Source organism: Manacus candei, unplaced genomic scaffold (assembly GCF_025592945.1).
Source record: "Manacus candei isolate 608988 ecotype Guabito, Panama unplaced genomic scaffold, ASM2559294v1 h1tg000069l, whole genome shotgun sequence".
In the NCBI taxonomy this organism is placed as follows: domain Eukaryota; kingdom Metazoa; phylum Chordata; class Aves; order Passeriformes; family Pipridae; genus Manacus; species Manacus candei.
This window is the reverse complement of record NW_026138117.1, coordinates 2,954,928-2,971,917: the sequence shown is the minus strand read 5'-3', so window position 1 is coordinate 2,971,917 and position 16,990 is coordinate 2,954,928. Positions and strand designations below refer to the sequence as shown.

Sequence of the window (16,990 nt, the reverse complement as noted above, 5' to 3'; positions counted from 1 at the left end):
TGAGCTGACAGTTTACTACTGGCTAGAGCTCACTTGTTTTTCTGGCAGCTCAATTTCACTTTTTTTTTTTCACCCTAGAGTGCAGCCAGCACCAACAGGTACAACCATGGTGGAATGTTTTTCATAGAATCATAGAATCATCTGGGTTGGAAGGGACCTCCGAGATCGTCAAGTCCAACCCTTGATCCACTACCGCCGTGGTTGCTTAGCCATGGCACTAAGTGCCACATCCAGTCTTATCTTAAAAACCTCCAGGGACTAACCACTTCCCTGGGCAGCCCATTCCAAAGCCTGAGCAGCCCATTCCAATGCCTGATTGGCATTGATTACTGTGGTCCAAATTAGGCAACTCATGCCCCCCTTTAAGTCAGGAGAGAGTACCAGACACTTCAAGGCACGATTCATCTAACCCTAAAGTGGATATCTAAGACAGATCAAATGAACTGCACTTTCTTTTTTTGTCTCTCCATTGGCTGTATGTCGAGCCTTAGAGATCTGTATTAGAGAGATCAAAAGTTGGGTGAGGTGGATCTGTCTCCCAGAGACAGGTATGTTGGCAATTAGTGAAGGTTGTTTTCTTTGACAGTGTTGTGGCTGTCCCAGTTTCTTCGCCAGACAAAGCAGCTGGATGCATGGAGTAATAGTGACTATACATACATTTTAGAATCTTTCAACATCTCAGCTCAGAAAAGTATGAGCAATACTTTTTACATACACTGATTTTAACTGCAAACCCTTGCCACAGAACACACAGGCCCTGAGTGCATGTGCTGAGAATGATGTGTATGAGAGTTGATGCCTCTCACAAATGCAGTTTATGAGCCTTGCTTTATGCATGTCTCTGGTGTCCCTGGAGTCATGGAAGTCTCTGACATGTTGAAGCGGCACTAAGCTAATGAAATTCTGTAGACAGTTTGGGCCAAGTCCTCCTCTTGTTTAGAGCAGCAGTTCCCATTTATGATATTATGTCAAATTCATCCCTGGTATACTCCACTCATTTCACTAGTGATAAAATGACGGCAGGAGCAAGGAATACAGGGTATGTCTGCTATGTTAATTATATCCCATTCCTTTGTGATGCTTCACATGACAGCCACGATAAAGTCCCAAAGAAGCCAATTTCTGTACTGTCAGAAACAATTTAAGGGAAAGAACAGATTTCATAGCCAAGCTTCCAGAAATTTTATCACATTTTAATTTCATGTCCAGCTCTCATTTCATTACCTAAGAGATGCAGATTCTTCTCTATCCGCAGTGCAGACTGAAACAGAAGCTCTTCGCGATTTTCAATAGAGGATTCTGCTTCTAAATGAGTTTTTAACCAACAGGCATACTCTTCTTTGCTGAGAACCTATTTAAGAGTATGTGAGGGCACAGTCAATGTGATGCAGAGGCATTCATACTTTACTGAATAAAATGAAAGAGAAGTTATGAATCAAGAACAATAAATTAATAAGTGCCTTCAGTAATCTTTGTCAAGACTCTCCTTAAAAGCAAACTAAAAGGCTTCATTTACTTACTCTTTTTGCGATACAGAGAGTCCGCAGCCCATCTACAGCATACAGATTAAGGTAATTCTGAGTTTTGCTTCGGATTTTTTTTTGATGTTTGCCCTGAGGGTCATCTAGATAAGAAGAAAAAAATAAATTAGATTGAAAAATAACAGCAGTTGAATGGCCTCAGAGAATAAAAACTTGTATACAGTACTCATTGTACCAGCATTTTATGACTGATACTTTTAAAGAGCTGTTGATGTTTCCTGGGAAACTCAAGTAAAACATTCCATTTGAAAAAAAAATAATCCTTTTGTTCTATCTTTTCTGTCTTCCCTCTTTAAAAAAGTCACTGTGAATGTATGTGAGAAAGACCTTCTTTTTATTACTCCTTAAGTATTTCTTTGGCTTGAATATTTTAAGAAATCATGATAATGTTCACAGCAAACAATAATGTTAGAAATAGAAGTATGATTTCACATACACTACTAGTAAACACTTTTCCACAGCTCCTAATGTGCAGAAAAATGACAGTTAAAAATAGCACTTACTTTTTCACCAAGGTTAATATCTCAAAAGAAGAGGAAACAGTGCTCTGTTTTGTGCAGTGCTCTGTTTTGTATATGTAAGTGCATGAAGGTCCTTCTGTCCATTAGTGCTGTATTAATACTACCTATCAGCCTGAATCATCGCAAGAAGTTCTGGGTATGACTATGATTTTTAGAAGAGAATTTACATGCAGAGAGCTCAGAGATAGTTTCTACCTTGCATACATCAGCACAACTTCCACTTACCTTTACTCTTCATTTAAAGTCATTTGTAAGAACTCAAAACCAGGACTGAGCATCTGTTTATTTTCTCTCTTTAGCTGGGATTGGTTCAATGTGCTCCAGCACAAACACATATGTGTATTCCAAACTGGGAGCTTGGAATCCCAATATTCTGGTTTTTGTTCCATTTATATCAACCACGTATCTAAACATTTCACTCACTGTATAGCTATTTCCTCACCTTTAAGGACTATCCTATCCTCTCCAGACCTGTAAAGCTGGGAGTGTACATACTAGTTGTTCCTAAGGGACTCTGTGAAGATTGTGTTATTTTCTGCATACCTTCATTTCAGTTCCATCTCTGATTAAGGTCATGTGGTGAATACTGAAAGGAATATTCTCATGGGCCTGTCAACCTATCTATTAATGCCACCTATGCTATCACTGTTGATTTTCTCAAAGGGACAATATAGATATTCTATTACAGAAGAACTTCCCTACAAATATTATTTGCAACTGGAAAGTCTTTTCTTACACTATAGCTTTCAGCTCCAACACACACCACCAGCTTACTTCATAAGCTATTAAAACAGCTCACAACTAGATTCTGCTGCAACAGAAAGTGGAATATGCATATACAGAACTAGCAGCCTAACACAGTTTCATTTAGCTTCTTTTCTACTTGTGCATGATAATCTTTTTGGCATATGTGACTTTGCTGTGTAATATAAGAAACTTTTTTTTCTGGAAGAAGTACTGCAGCAAACCTTCTTCAAGACTTCCTGTATTAGTGAGTTATCTTTTTTAACTTTAGAACAATAAAGCAGGCAAACATTCTTCCTAATTTATTGTGATACCTTACCATTCTAGAGAAAAATGCCATATTTTTTGCACATCCCATATGGGAGTGGCTTATTTCAGTGGCTCACTGATTCTAAATGATGAAAACTTCAATAGGTGCTTAAACACATCAAAAGTTGTTTCTTTCCCTTTAAGGTTACGTGGTGTTAATCACTTCAGATCCATCTGAATACCATGGGTGCTAATGCATGCATTGATCATAATGTCAAATGCTTATACCTCCTTCAATGAACAAAGACAGTAATTCTCTACAAGTAGAGACGTGCACACCATTTTCTGTGCGAATTCTCAATTCCAGTGTGGAAGGCTGCATCTCCCTCCTTCACCAGCAAACCAATGACAGCTAAACCCCCTTCTAGCTGCTCGTGTGCCTCATCAGTCCTACCCTGAGATTTATCTTGTGCTCTGAAGTTAGAAGTTAGGGGGGAAGGAATCTCTTGCAGACAAAACCCAGCTGTGGAGATCCTTTTTATCTGGGATGCAGTGTCTATGCTGAGCAGTGTGACCACATGCACCCTGTCAGTGAAAAGCAGCAAGTAAATCTTCTCAAGAAAAATGATGGAGCACTGGTGGCCTTCTGCTTGCTTCATTTCCTTCCATAATCTCAAGCTGCAGAAAGCCAGCCCAGTCATTGTTTTCTCAATGGCTTATGTTCACAGTTCCTGTGCGAGCTGGGTATTGACTCAAACAGTAACTTTCTTATTTATGAACACAGTGTCTGTTGAGATAAAGTAAAAATAATACACTCTTGGGAATAATTTCAAGGCTTTTGGAAATATTTGTACGCTATCAGAATACATCAGGTTCACAGTCTTAACTAGATATACAGGCAGAGCAAATGGAGTCAATTCATAAACATTCTAAGTTCTGAAGTTCATAGTGATTTACACTTTTCTGTAAGACACAAATGAAGCTAAAACATAATACTTCTGATTTTGGGCTCTTCCTCATGTCATATTTTAAAATACTCTTCCTCCCAAACAGGCACTTCTGTATCTAACAGGACCCAGTCATGCCATGTGGCGTTTGAGCTGGGAGATTATGGAAACAGTGTTGCCTCGGTCCTTCAGTCGAAGGGCACAAATACTCCGAAGTCTGAAGATACAGGTTTGACTGGTGTAGAGTTCACATGTCCCTGAAGCACTAAGAGCAAAGAGCAAGCTGTGGGATTGTCATGTCAATTCACTTATCGGAATTTCCTTGAAATGATAAATGCCTGAATTCTCGTAGCATTACATCTCCTCTCACACTCATGTTTCACTGTCACCAGAGAACACGGATGAAACCAGTGACACATCCTACAATATAGATAATAGCCACAGCATAAATCATCTGAGGCTCCCTTTACCTGGAAAAGATCTCTCTGTAAGGGGAAAAAGATGCCATACTCGAGGGAATAAACAACACATCCACTGACATTAGGATACTGAAGGCAGAGACTGCGAATTCAGTTCCAGGAGTGAAAGCTGCTCAAGACAAATGTCAAAAGTTTTTCAGACAGATCTGCTGAAACATACAGAATTACTGAAGCCAGCAGTGGCTTAAGAGGACTAGAAAGCAAGGGTAACTGCTTATCATGTTCTAGTGGCCGCACTTTACATTGTTTGCAAAAGCAAAGTATACTAAAACTTATAGTTCAGTTTGGGTTAAAAATGAAAAAAAAAAAACCAAACAAAAAACCTCCAAAAAACCAAAATCAAACAAAAACACTCGCACAGTTTCACAGCCACCTTGAATTTGATTGCCTGTAATGATGGTGGAATTTGTATTTGCCCAGCTACAGAAATTGCTCATTCCCACACTGACCTTCAGGAACTCTGCTTCCCCCTCTCTGAAGTATACCACCTTTGATAACGTTGTTGTTTGCTTTTCTGACTGGTTTTACTGTTCTTACCCAGGTGGGTCCTAGACCTGCTTGAAATTTCTCTGAAAATTCCTTGATCCATTGAATCTACTGTTAATGGACACTGAAGCTTCAAATGTAGTCTGTTATATGGTGATAAAATATTTAAGATTTGGCATAAAATAATTTCTTCTTTTCCTTTTAAAATTCAGTTCCCATTCTGAGAACTCATTTCCAAACATTATTTTCTAGGTATATTATTAGAAATTCTCAGTGCTACAAATTCTGCATTAGTATTAGTACTTTGGAGGGAAACAAGTTTCCACAGATGCTCTATGTGCCTTCTGTGATATCAGATCTTTGCTAGAAAATTATTCATGAATACTTTGTTTTTAGTTAAGGACAAGTTGTTCTTAATTTTTCTGGCTCAGCTTTGATTAATATGGTTGTAAACAGAACACTAATGCCAAACTTTTCTGTATTTCACTGAACTAAAATTACACAGTGTAAGTCTTTCACAATTGTTTACTCCAATTAATGTCAAAGTAACCACAAAGTCAATGTGTTAGTCAAACATGGGAAGTACCTCTAGCACTTTTGGGCTCTGTCCATACATACTGGGGTAATCTTTAAACACTGGATGAAATTCAGGGTTGAAAATACAGTAAGTTAGATGCAAACTGATTAATGCAAACTGATTAATGCAAACTGAAACCAGTGTGTCTCTGAAAGCTTACAGAGTTCTTCTGGAATCCAACTGATTACAATTAGTAGCTATTTAAAGTTGTCCCTGTTTCATATGACATCCGGATGCTGGAGAATTCTCCGTTCTTTAGGGAAGTTTTGGGTTCACATCTACTGCTAGTCAACTATGTATTTGAAGCCAAGATTTCTTGTCTGAACAGCATCTCTCCTTCTTTTGCCACAATCTTTTTGTTTTGATGGCTGATTGATTCAGTAGTCCTTTAGCAGCATAGTCAAACACATATAAATGTGCTTATTTATGCAACACATTGCAACAAAAGAATGTAAAGATTCACAAATGAAACAGAGGGAATCTGCAATAGGAAGTGCTTGGGTTTCATATAAAATACTTAACTGTCCAAGCACCGGCAGTCAGGTTTTCCTGACAAATGCAAAATACTTTGGAAAGTTTCAATAAATTCTCTCAAAATAAAATTTGCTAGTAGAAGGTCTTCTACAGAAATTATTTTGACTTATTCTTGTGAGGTAAGGAACCCTCAATTTGTTGCAGAAAATTTACTATAATAGCAAAATATTATAAAAGAATAGAGACAGCTGCCATTCTACCATTCACTACATTCACAACAAAAGCAGGCAGGTCTACTTGCTAGAGAAGGCAATAAGATATGATGACATCTTCAGCAGTTAAAGAGAACTGCCTCACGCCCCCAGCCCCACTCCAAAGGTAAGTAAGAAGTGTACCTGAAGAGCAGGGTAGAAGAAGATCCATAATAACTGAATCTGCTCCTTTAGTGTAAACATTTATTTCATCTGTGAGAGGATGCCTGACCACTACTGACATCCTCTTCCTGACGGAATCAAAGCCCAATGTATGTAATACTTCAAAGCTTAAGGTTCCCAGGTGAGGTAGCTCCACTGATACCTGGTCAGACAGCCTTCCAACCAGAGAACAGTTATATGCCCTTGCTGCATAGACAAGAGCAGCTTCATCTGGACTCTCTGCTTCATAACGGAGTTCTCCTTCCTCAGGTGCACTCCTCACAGCTGTCCTGCCTTGCTGGGAGCTGTAGCCATTGTTATTTATCTGCACAGAGTATGCCAGCTTCTCGTCCAGTTTTATTAAAGTGCTCTCTGTAGATGTAGATGAAAGCACACTTAACCCAAATCTGTGCATTGATTTGCTTGTAGCTAGACTAGATGAACTGCTGCTGTTAGATCCAGAGGTCAAGCGACTTGGAGTGAATCTTCGTATGAAGTCTTCAATGGTTTTTACTGGAGATTTTAGTTCAAATCGGTCTCTAACCTTGAGAAGTTAAAAAAGAAAAATGAAAACCAACAATGAACAAACCCCAAAGAAAAGCTATAGAAGAATTCTGACATGGATATTCAGTCTAACCATCTCCAGCTAAAGAGCAGAATTTCTTTGAGAGCAAAAAGTAATGGTATTTGTATTTTGAGAAAGGAAAGTAAATGGACAAAACTGACTCAACACAAATAAAACCCCAGACTTACTAGAACTTCAGAATTGTACCTGTGTGTGAAAGCACATGCTTCTATTAAAACTGTTTTTTCTTCTTTCACCTCCTCAGCTATGACTGATGGATAGTCTATCAATGTCGCACCACCAACACCATCAGTAGTGTATACTAAAAGCTACCATTAATATGAAACATAGTCATTCTTTGTGCATATTCAGTGAAGGTATTAAAAAAATAAAAGTTCATGCAAGATTTTTCTAATGAGAAGTGTGGTATCAGGAAAGTTTTACGAAAATATGCCAATCTTGACAACATTCTCAATAGACACATGTTGAGATAAATAATTCCCCTGTCTTACCTTTCAGCATCAAAGCATTTTCCTTCAGTTTTATCATTCATGTCAGTTTACATAATTCTGTTCTACAGATACTATAGTATTAACAGTAATAGCATATTCATAGCAACATACATTATATTATTGTATAACAGTGTAGCATTCCTGAAACAGCAGAATTGAGCATTCTCCAAATGTTTCCTTGGCACAAAACCACATCATTTTGCAGACTAGTTCACTTCTTACTCCAATCTGGAACAGAAGCAAATTGTAGAATTTTCTCCAGAATGGAAATTCCAGCTGCTGGCAAGCATTAATATTACATTCCATTATAGTTCTGTGTTACAGATCATCTTGGGATTGCATTCTTGAAATTCTCATTCATCAATGACACTGGTTTAGGCCAATTTAAGCAGTAATGATCACTATTTCTCATAATGAGCTTAAGATGCATCTTTTATATAATTTGAAAGTTTTAAGTGATGTTTTTCAAGTATATTCTCTTTTTAAAAGTTTTAAAAAATGTGTCAGCCTTTTCTTAATTTAATCCATACATATGAAATATTCACTGACAGCCTATGTCCTTTTCTGGTAAGTCTTGAACATTTACAAATCAGTTTCCATACACACAGACATATTTATGCTTATTAAATAAATACGTTACAGTACAAGAAATCAGGGAAGTTTCAGAAGTACCTTGAAACTGTTGATGAAAGCATATCTTACCATGGATGTAAGTGAAATAGCTGACATACTCTATTCAGCTAATGCTTCACTAAACCCTTTGAGTCACACAGTGGTTCTACAAGTCTTCTCGCAACTAGTTTTAGTTGTCCCTCACTAGAACAGGAGGTTTTAGTTTCCCTAGCTTACAAGATAAATTAGTATCAAGACAAAAGAAGCTCAAACTCTCTTTTTCTGTTTCTTTAACCCACCTTCTGTCGGGGCTGATTCGGTGCAGTAACCACAACTGTATTACATATAGTCAAAGCTATGAAGAAGTCAAAAACGTCACATAGTTCTGGACTCAGATGGGATAATGGCTGTTCATGGCTCCTCATGACCTCCAGATGCTTTGCACATTCATTCACCTTTTCTAACAACCTTGGGTCAGGTGTAATGTCCTTTTCCTAAGAATAAATAGCAGTGTTTAATATTCTGTGATTCTGCAAATTTCCAAAGCAGCAACAAGAAATTAAAACATCCAAAGCAGTGTCAATCTCAAGAATTTTGTAGTGGCTTTACACCACAGAGCAGAGGTGAGAAGAACTGTAAGACACCCATTCTAGACAATAAACAGTTAACAGTGAGCCTACTGGTAGAAATGGAAATGTGAGTAATGTGTTACTAACTTTTTCACTACAGATAATTATAACAGCAATATTTATCTACTTTGGAGGGAGTGGATAGGAGAAGAGTTACATACTAATTTTCCTCCCTCTCTCCTGTCTAATTCAAGACATATATTATCTATTACTAAAGAGTGGTACACTACAGAGACCAAAAGTGTGGAAAAAATAGACAGCAATGACATTTAAAGCTTGGCCTTACATCAGAACAATAAGATGAAACCATCTTCGATTATTTGTTAGAGAACAACAACCATCCACACATTTGAAGTTAATTCACGTGGGTTTTTTACATTGAAACACAGAGCACTTTCAACTTTACTTCATCAGTACTTTCCACTTATTTAATATATTTCTTGTGAGAGCAAGCTCCAGTACTTCTTAACACAGGCAGAGGCAAAGATACAAAAGATTAAAAGATAAACTGATCTAAGCCTCTTTTCTCAGTAGAATTTTATCTCCTGATGCTCAGCAGTTGATGAATATGAGTAACCACAGAACCCCATGTGTAAAAACTGCAGCTTGGAATTTTATCAAAAGAGCTTACTCCTGACTGAAATCAAGAAGTTCCAGTAGTGCAAACAGCATCTTTCAATTGTCCATATTTGTAATTTGCTTTAAGGGTGAATTTGTGTTAACAGTGCAACAATGCAAACCCCCTAGATAGACAAGATTTGGCTTCCCTCCTCTCTTATTACCATTCAGCTCATGTAAAACTCCTACAGAATTACAATAGTATAAAATAAACAAAACGAAGTTGCAAGGACATTAACTCACCATCATTTTGAAATGTAAAGATTTTTACCTTTTAAAATACAACACATGCAAACGTTTGATAACCACTGAAACACAGTAAAAATTATGTTATGGTGTATGTCAACAGTGTCTGAGAATTGAAATACATAGTGTCCACCCCAGCACTTGCTAGTTTTAAAATCCTCAGACAAAAGAGAAAAGAGGCATATGCAGAACAATTAGAGCCCTTGACCTCAAACCTTACGCAACTTTCAGCTTCTGTAGATAAAAGCAAGGCATAAATTTTCTTTCCAAAATCAAGGTGTAACTAAACCCAAAGGTTTCAGATTGTCTTTACCTTCAGCTTGTTCCCACAGGAAAGGTATTTAGATAAGATCTATGCCAACGTTTGATTGTTTTTGTACAAACAGCTGTGACTGCAGAAGCAAAAACACCAAAATGAAGTCTATAAGAAGTACATAATGTGTTACAGATTTCTTTACCTTTTTTTTTTTTAGAACAGAGTTCTATTAAAAGATTCAGGACATTGTGCATTTAGTTCTCATGACTTACCATTGGGCTACTGAATGCAGTGTGCTTTGAGAGTATGCTTGCTCTTTTTGCTTCAGCCCTGCTACCTGTGCGCCGGTGGGTTTTGGTGCTCTGGCTCCTGTGTATTACTTTGATGCTCTGATGGCTGCAGATACTATCGCGCTGGGATACAGTTCCTCCTTTTGGGGCTGCCTCATCTTCCTCAGAATCAGGTTCTTGGTACATTGCTAAGCGCTTGGCTATCAGTAAAAATAAAGAGGAACAAATGTGGCTTAGAAGGAGGGAGAGGGACATCATGACTTTGTTCAACTGATCCGGTTTTAATATTATACTGTGCTTTCACAGTAATAATGAATGATTCTGTTATCAGGAGATAACAAAGTGTAGTCTTAATTGAATGGTAGTATCTAATGGAGGATACAGATAACATAATTAGAAATGTAACACAATACAGTGTCTCCCTTATCATCACACTCTGAAAGGCAGTTAGGCTTTGCAGTAATTCACTGCATTCCTACAGACTATTCCACAGCTCTGCCTGATGAAATCAACCAACTAATTTAGCCTTCACTTGCAGTATGAGTAGGAAATAAACAATCCAGAAAATTTTCCTGTCCTTTCCAACAGAATACAGAAATTTCACAGAAAGTATTTTCCAGCAAAAATGTCACATCTACCAAGAACCAGTTAACTGACATCTGAAATGTCTTCGGAACAACACATCTACAGAGCACTACTGCCTTTATTTTATATACAGAGATGAGCTACAAACAGTGTAAAAAGCCTTGTTCAAGGTCAGGGCAATCTGTTGCAGAGTGGAGACATGAACACAGGTTCTTGAATCCTAGCCTAGTGTTAAAACTACCTGGGAGTCTGTCCCTTTCTCTCTGCATGACAGGCAGGACAATGCAGCACGTAGTAGGAAAATGAGGGTACCCTCACCTGCTGCAACACTTGTTTCTATCGCCATTTGCTGCAATGGCTTACACGGAATAAAAGAGTTTTTTCAAATGATGTATCTTAGATGAATGCTTCCTCAGTCAAGAATCCAACTAAAACAATGTTAACAAACCAATTCTGGCAGTTTGTTATATAGAAATCAAAAAGAAAACAGAAAGAAGAGGTGTGAAACAGATGTGGAATCCTGCCCATCTAATGACAAGCTCTGTTTAGCTCTAACTGACAGAAAACATATTTTTTCATTCCTAAAGACCATGGGAATTTAATAATCTGGGTTATTCATTAGGCAGACAAATGCCACTTTAACGAGTATCTATTTATTCCTTCATTATGTATTAATTGAAAGGCTCTTCATTATACTTTCAAAATAATCCACACTATCCAGATATACAGTACAAGTTACATACTTGTGGCTCAGCTTTGTTTTCCCTCTCTAGTGTAACAAATTAGATTTGGTTAATAACAAATGATAAATCACTAGAATGTAGGTTAATTATTAAGGCATTTAAAAAAATAAAAGAAAAAAATGCTTTCAAAATACTTCCTGAGAAAAATCTTGCATTACATAGGGTGAGTTTGGCACAGGATCACTTTTAACTTAGCTAGCTTTACGATCAAAGAAAAACCCATCCTCACCATGCGCTACAATTTCCAAACACGTTTTAGCTGTCAGACAGCAGTTGGAGGAGTTGAAACCAGACCACACACAGTACACGGTGATAGTTTCATCAGTACAGAATCGTAAATCAGAGTTTTTTCCAGCTCCATTTGGAATATGTTAGGCTTTGTCTGAAATATGGGAAACGGGAGAGTTTCCCAGTGCTGGACATGAAAGCACACCTGGTCGTTGCTCTAACTGAATGCCCAGGTATGCAACATCTTCCATTGCACTCTGGCTCCTAATGGCAGAAAATTCAGACAATGGAGGTAGAAAGAGCCATAGACAGTTCATTCTACCTGCACAGGCTGCTGCAACTTCTTGCACATACTTTGGGCTAGCACAGTTCTAAGCTGTCCTAGGACTCCTGCCCACTACTTTCCACTTTGTTCTGCTCTGTAAGCCTCTATTCATTTTCCCAGTGGAAATGAAGATCCCTATATTGTGAATTTAATTCAACTGATTATAGGTTTGTCTGTATAAGAAGGAATCTGCACCAAGGACCCAAAGTGATCTGCAGCATATACTAAGCACAGATCCAGGCCCTCGATCAAGATGAGAGCCAGACTGCTCACTGCTCCCCCCAGTATCACAGGTTCCTTCCAAAGAAAACCCAGGCATTCAAGGAAGAAAGGAAGGAGGGAGCCATGTGGACATCACAGTGTGTTTCTTTAGGATGATGCCTCAAAAACCAGAATGCAGCAGAACATTGAAGGGCTTTTGTCCTTCTCTGCACTGGGGAGGTATAATGGAGTGCACATCTGGGGAGATATGATGGGGTGTACATCCTGGGATGAGGCTTGTGTGAGGGCAGTGCCCAGTCCGACAGTGCAAGCTCTGCCTTCATTATCTTCTGCAGGCTCCCAGTTACATGCTGCAAACTCCAGGCTGAAAAAACATTGCTCAAGATGACACATCTCTAATGTTTTCTGCACTTTACCAAGATTTAAGATTTAAATAAATCATAGGAAAAAAACATTTTTGTGCCTCATTTTTACTAGGGCTCTCAGCAGCAAAATCAGTCTTGAGCAGAGTCAGCACGATGTGTGGACATGGCTACTGTGAGGAAAAGCATAAAAAAGGTTTGTATTTGCCTTAGGGATAATCTTTTCCCTGTAGATGCTAGACATTTGAATGGTACACTGATAGAATGTTGTGCTGCTGCATCTCATAACAGGTAATATTCCCTGGGAAAGGACTGGCTACAATTACTTACTTCAGCTTTGCAAAATGTGCTAGCCAGTTGGTCCAACTTCTTTCTGAACAGAGTTTTTTAAAAAAGGATATATTTTCTTAAATAATCATACCTAATTTAAGCTTCTGCTCTGAAAATACGTATTGAAATATAAGACCTCAAAGACCCTGAACTGAATCATTTTATTCCATGTATAAAAACTCCATGGTTAAGCAGAGAATGCATTTCATGTACAATACATTGTTATGCTTGCATACCGTATCTCTTGATTCCTCATTGCTCTTTCTTCTTTCTTGCATTACATCTAAAAATATTTTGTTTATACAACACAGCTGCTGTTTCCTAATGCAGCACTCATCTTATTTATTAGCATTATATCAACAGCATAGTCCTTTTTAGTCTATGTAATAATACCTATCTCTTGCTCTCTATATAGGTTTTCATTGTAGCACATTGATTTAATTGTTCCTGCCATTTAGAAAAAGGAGGAAAAGGGGTAGTATGAACTAGACTAGAACCTCATTTAACCAAGTCAAATGTAATTCTTTTGATACAAATGGTGTTATTTCAGTTTATACCAAAGTAAGCTTGACAACAAAAACCAGGCCTGAGTACCTTTCGACATTTTCTCAAGTGCTGTCTTACATATTATGCAGCAAGAATTAAGAAGTTTGAAGAAATAATGAAACCTGGTTCAATCATTATGCTACGGTTAAGGTTCATATTGCTTCAGCTGTGCATAGAGTGCTTCTTTGGGAACATGCTGCTCTCTCCACCCACTCAGCCCTCTCCAATTCAGAACCTTTTCCTGTGAACATGATAACCTGAAAGACATTGTTGTGGGATGCTTTTCAGTTTCAGCACTGAAAATTGATGTCCTTCAATAGAGTTTCTTATTAAGGGCAAAGACACAAACAACTTTGAAAACACAGCAATGTAATTCATGAAAGTCAAATTTTACTATGCTCCAGTTAATTTTATATTTATGGCATAAAGAAGAAACAATAATTAATACTTATTCCATTAACTCTCTTCCATCTTTCTGAAGACAACAGGAAGCTATAAATAACACTTCTGTAATAGTTGCTAAGTATTTGAAGATACATTCTTTTATTTTAAAAACCCATTTCTTTAATTTCATTTTGACTTTGCTTTTTTCTGTTTTATCTTCCATGCCTATGTTCTATGACAAGGCATCTATGACAGATACAGGGGGGATCTGTTGCCTTGGAATTTTTGATTTTTAATTTTTATTGGTTTTAGAAATAGTAATTTAGTGAATGTAGGTTTAAGATGTAGCTGTATTACATCCCTTACCCTTTAGCATAGTAGTTACACATATCCAACTCTACTACCCCACTCTATATCAATTCCCCCTAAATTCCAGCAGCATATTTAGTCTCTTTTTCAAGGCAGGTCTTCATTCTGTTTAAGAACATCTGCCCCCTGGCCTGGACAACAAGATATTACCCAGCCAAAGCAACCTTCAAACCCAGAACTTTGGAAAGCCTCCAAGGCTGAAGAAGATGAAGATAAGGAAGAGAGGGTCCTAAAACACCCCCAGACTCAATTCCCGAGGGGAGGGTTGGGGGGCGGAACGAGGCAAAGGCCGGGGGGTGGACGGACAGGGATCGGATGGACATAATTAGAAAAATTGTAGCACCTGGGTCAGGAGGCAGGTGCCTGAGCGGCTTCATTAAAACCTTCCCTTATCTTACCTCCTCCTTAAATTGCCCTGGAGTTTTTTTTCTCCCTGAATCTTTTAGGCAACAGTTGCCACACAGCCAGATGTTCCACTATCTAGAAACATAGGATCAGGAAGCTGTAAAGAACTTTCCTTCAAGCAGAATAAAATGGCAGACCTCCTAAACCAGAATAATTCAGCTGTCAGTGTGTGGGCCCTATTTCACTATGGGAAAATTCCATTTTGCCTCAAACTCTTGAACTGTTACTAAACTATCATGAAGTAAATCTAGATGTGCAGCACTTACTCACACCACCGCACCACTTTATTTCCTAATTATTTTGTAAGTGCAAGCTTATTTCACTTTGAAGTGCACTCTAGTGTCTACATAAAGATTCAGTCAAGCAGCTAGCATGCTATAAATTTGTACAAGTGTGCTAACATAATCTTAATTCACTTTTCAAGAACTTCCCTGTAAGGACAAGTCTTGAGATCAGAAAACACCAAGATTTCCCTTCCTCTCACCTCTTGGCATTAATAAACTTAAGTCCTTCATTAAGAACTCTTTACTCCATTTAGAAATAGAGACAATTCCTTCTTTTCTTGAAATTTTTCAGAAAAATTGTCACTGTAGGTATATGCTTAGAGAAAAGTATTCCTTGTCTCTAAATATGAGTTATTCTGGGTTTTATAGGATTTAAAATGGGGTACTCCCAATGTGTTCTACATCTGCTCACACTGATTCTCTCCTTAGTTATCAATGAAAATTTTTCAAAAAGCAATAAAAAATGTAAAGAGAAACTACAAATAAGTTATACAGAGTGCCTGAAGCACCCAGTTCTGCTAAAGGTTTTGAGCTTTCTGGGGAAGTCCTAAATGGACTATTCTGGTTTCTGAAGATTGTCAAATTGTAAAGGTGGCAGGTAAGTCCCCTTGGAAGCAACAGCTGCATTTATGGAAAAGGCTTTTTCGATTTTTATGCCTTTAAAAGAAAAAAAAATCAAATTCTCCAGCATGGCTGGAATATGCAGTCTATGTTCTCTTGACTACACACAAAAAGAGTAAGAAAGCTCCACTACAAAACAGGCCCCCAAACTAAGAAAGAGATTTTTTTAACATAATGCACTTTCCTATGAAAATTACTTGCTAGCCAACCTTTATCAAGAAAAGGTGGAAAGCAGAAACTCTTTCTTAGATTTAGTGATTAAGAAACTTTGCTAGGCAAGAGAAAATCACCGAGGTTTTCATCATCTGCCTTCATTCCTATAAACTTCTCTTATTATTATGTTGTCTAGAGTTTTTTTTCATAGTCATTGAAAGGAAGGGGGAGGAATTCAAAGACTGACAAATTCTGATTTTTCAGATTTGTGTGGTTGTATTCATGGAGATTCAACTCATGTTTTGTCAACAGTTTCATACAAAGGGTAGCTAAAACTATAAAAACAGAGATCACATCCCATAGGCAAGAGTGTGATTAATTCAGCATCTGGAAAACAACTAGGACAAATGTCAGGCCAGGACCATCTGGTTGTAGCTAAATCACGTAACAACTTTCAGAAGCACCGTCAGTTTTTGGACTTACTGTCTCTGGAATTAGCACACAGACTTGGGGCATGGCCAGTTCCAAGAATTGTTAGAAGCTGTCTACTAGCCTGAATGGAAGAGCTAATGGAATGGCCATGCAATTTGCCATATGGGGAAACAACTCCTTCGGGTTTTTTGTGGATTTTTTGTGGTTGTTGTTATTATTGCTGTTGTGCAGTTTTTTTGGTGTTAACATTCATTTGGGCTAGAAGGTAGTACTAATTGGAAGAATAATTCTGGGATTTGACCAGAGTACAGTGCCAATGGGCATTGCATAAATACCCAGGACATTTATGAATGGGACGATCATTCTTTAACTGGAGAGGCCCATGACATATCTTGCTCCTGAATTAACACTGCAAATCAAGAATAACCTTTGGAAGAGACCACAGAGCAGAATTAAGAACTCAGGTCACACAGACATGAGGTGAGAATTCTCTTCATCTGTATTGAGAATTCCAAACCACAGAGATATAGACATGTATTGGAGAACCATCACAGATGAACAACAACAAGCCTGATAAATTACATCCCACAAATGCTTAATTTTCTCCACTACCTGTAAGGTTATTGGATGACTATCTTCCATGCAAATAACTACAAATAGGTCAGTAGAATCCCATCCCTATCAACATAGCCTCCCCCGGACCCAAACATGCAGCATGAATTCCCATATTTTGATCCAAATACGTGCATAATCCGCCACCAAAATACTGTGACTTCAACAGTGATGAATATTTTATAGCGCTTGCATCATGGAACTGTCGGTGAGTATGCTCAAACTTTCTC

The 16,990-nt window shown here is 38.0% G+C and overlaps 1 protein-coding gene across 2 annotated transcripts in view; it reads right to left on the bottom strand.

Annotated features, from left to right (window-relative positions):
- ATP10A (ATPase phospholipid transporting 10A (putative)) overlaps positions 1-16,990 on the bottom strand; it is a 110,912-nt gene that overhangs the window by 18,337 nt on the left and 75,585 nt on the right. For both annotated transcript variants that reach the window (XR_007907641.1, XM_051806897.1), the window contains exons 8-12: positions 10,142-10,359; positions 8,420-8,614; positions 6,414-6,975; positions 1,521-1,624; positions 1,225-1,351 (exon numbers count right to left, since the gene is read on the bottom strand). Coding sequence is in view for 1 of the 2 variants with exons in the window: in XM_051806897.1 (XP_051662857.1) it covers positions 1,225-1,351; positions 1,521-1,624; positions 6,414-6,975; positions 8,420-8,614; positions 10,142-10,359 (1,206 nt within the window). In the remaining variant the exon portion in view is untranslated. The remainder of the gene's footprint in view (positions 1-1,224; positions 1,352-1,520; positions 1,625-6,413; positions 6,976-8,419; positions 8,615-10,141; positions 10,360-16,990) is intronic.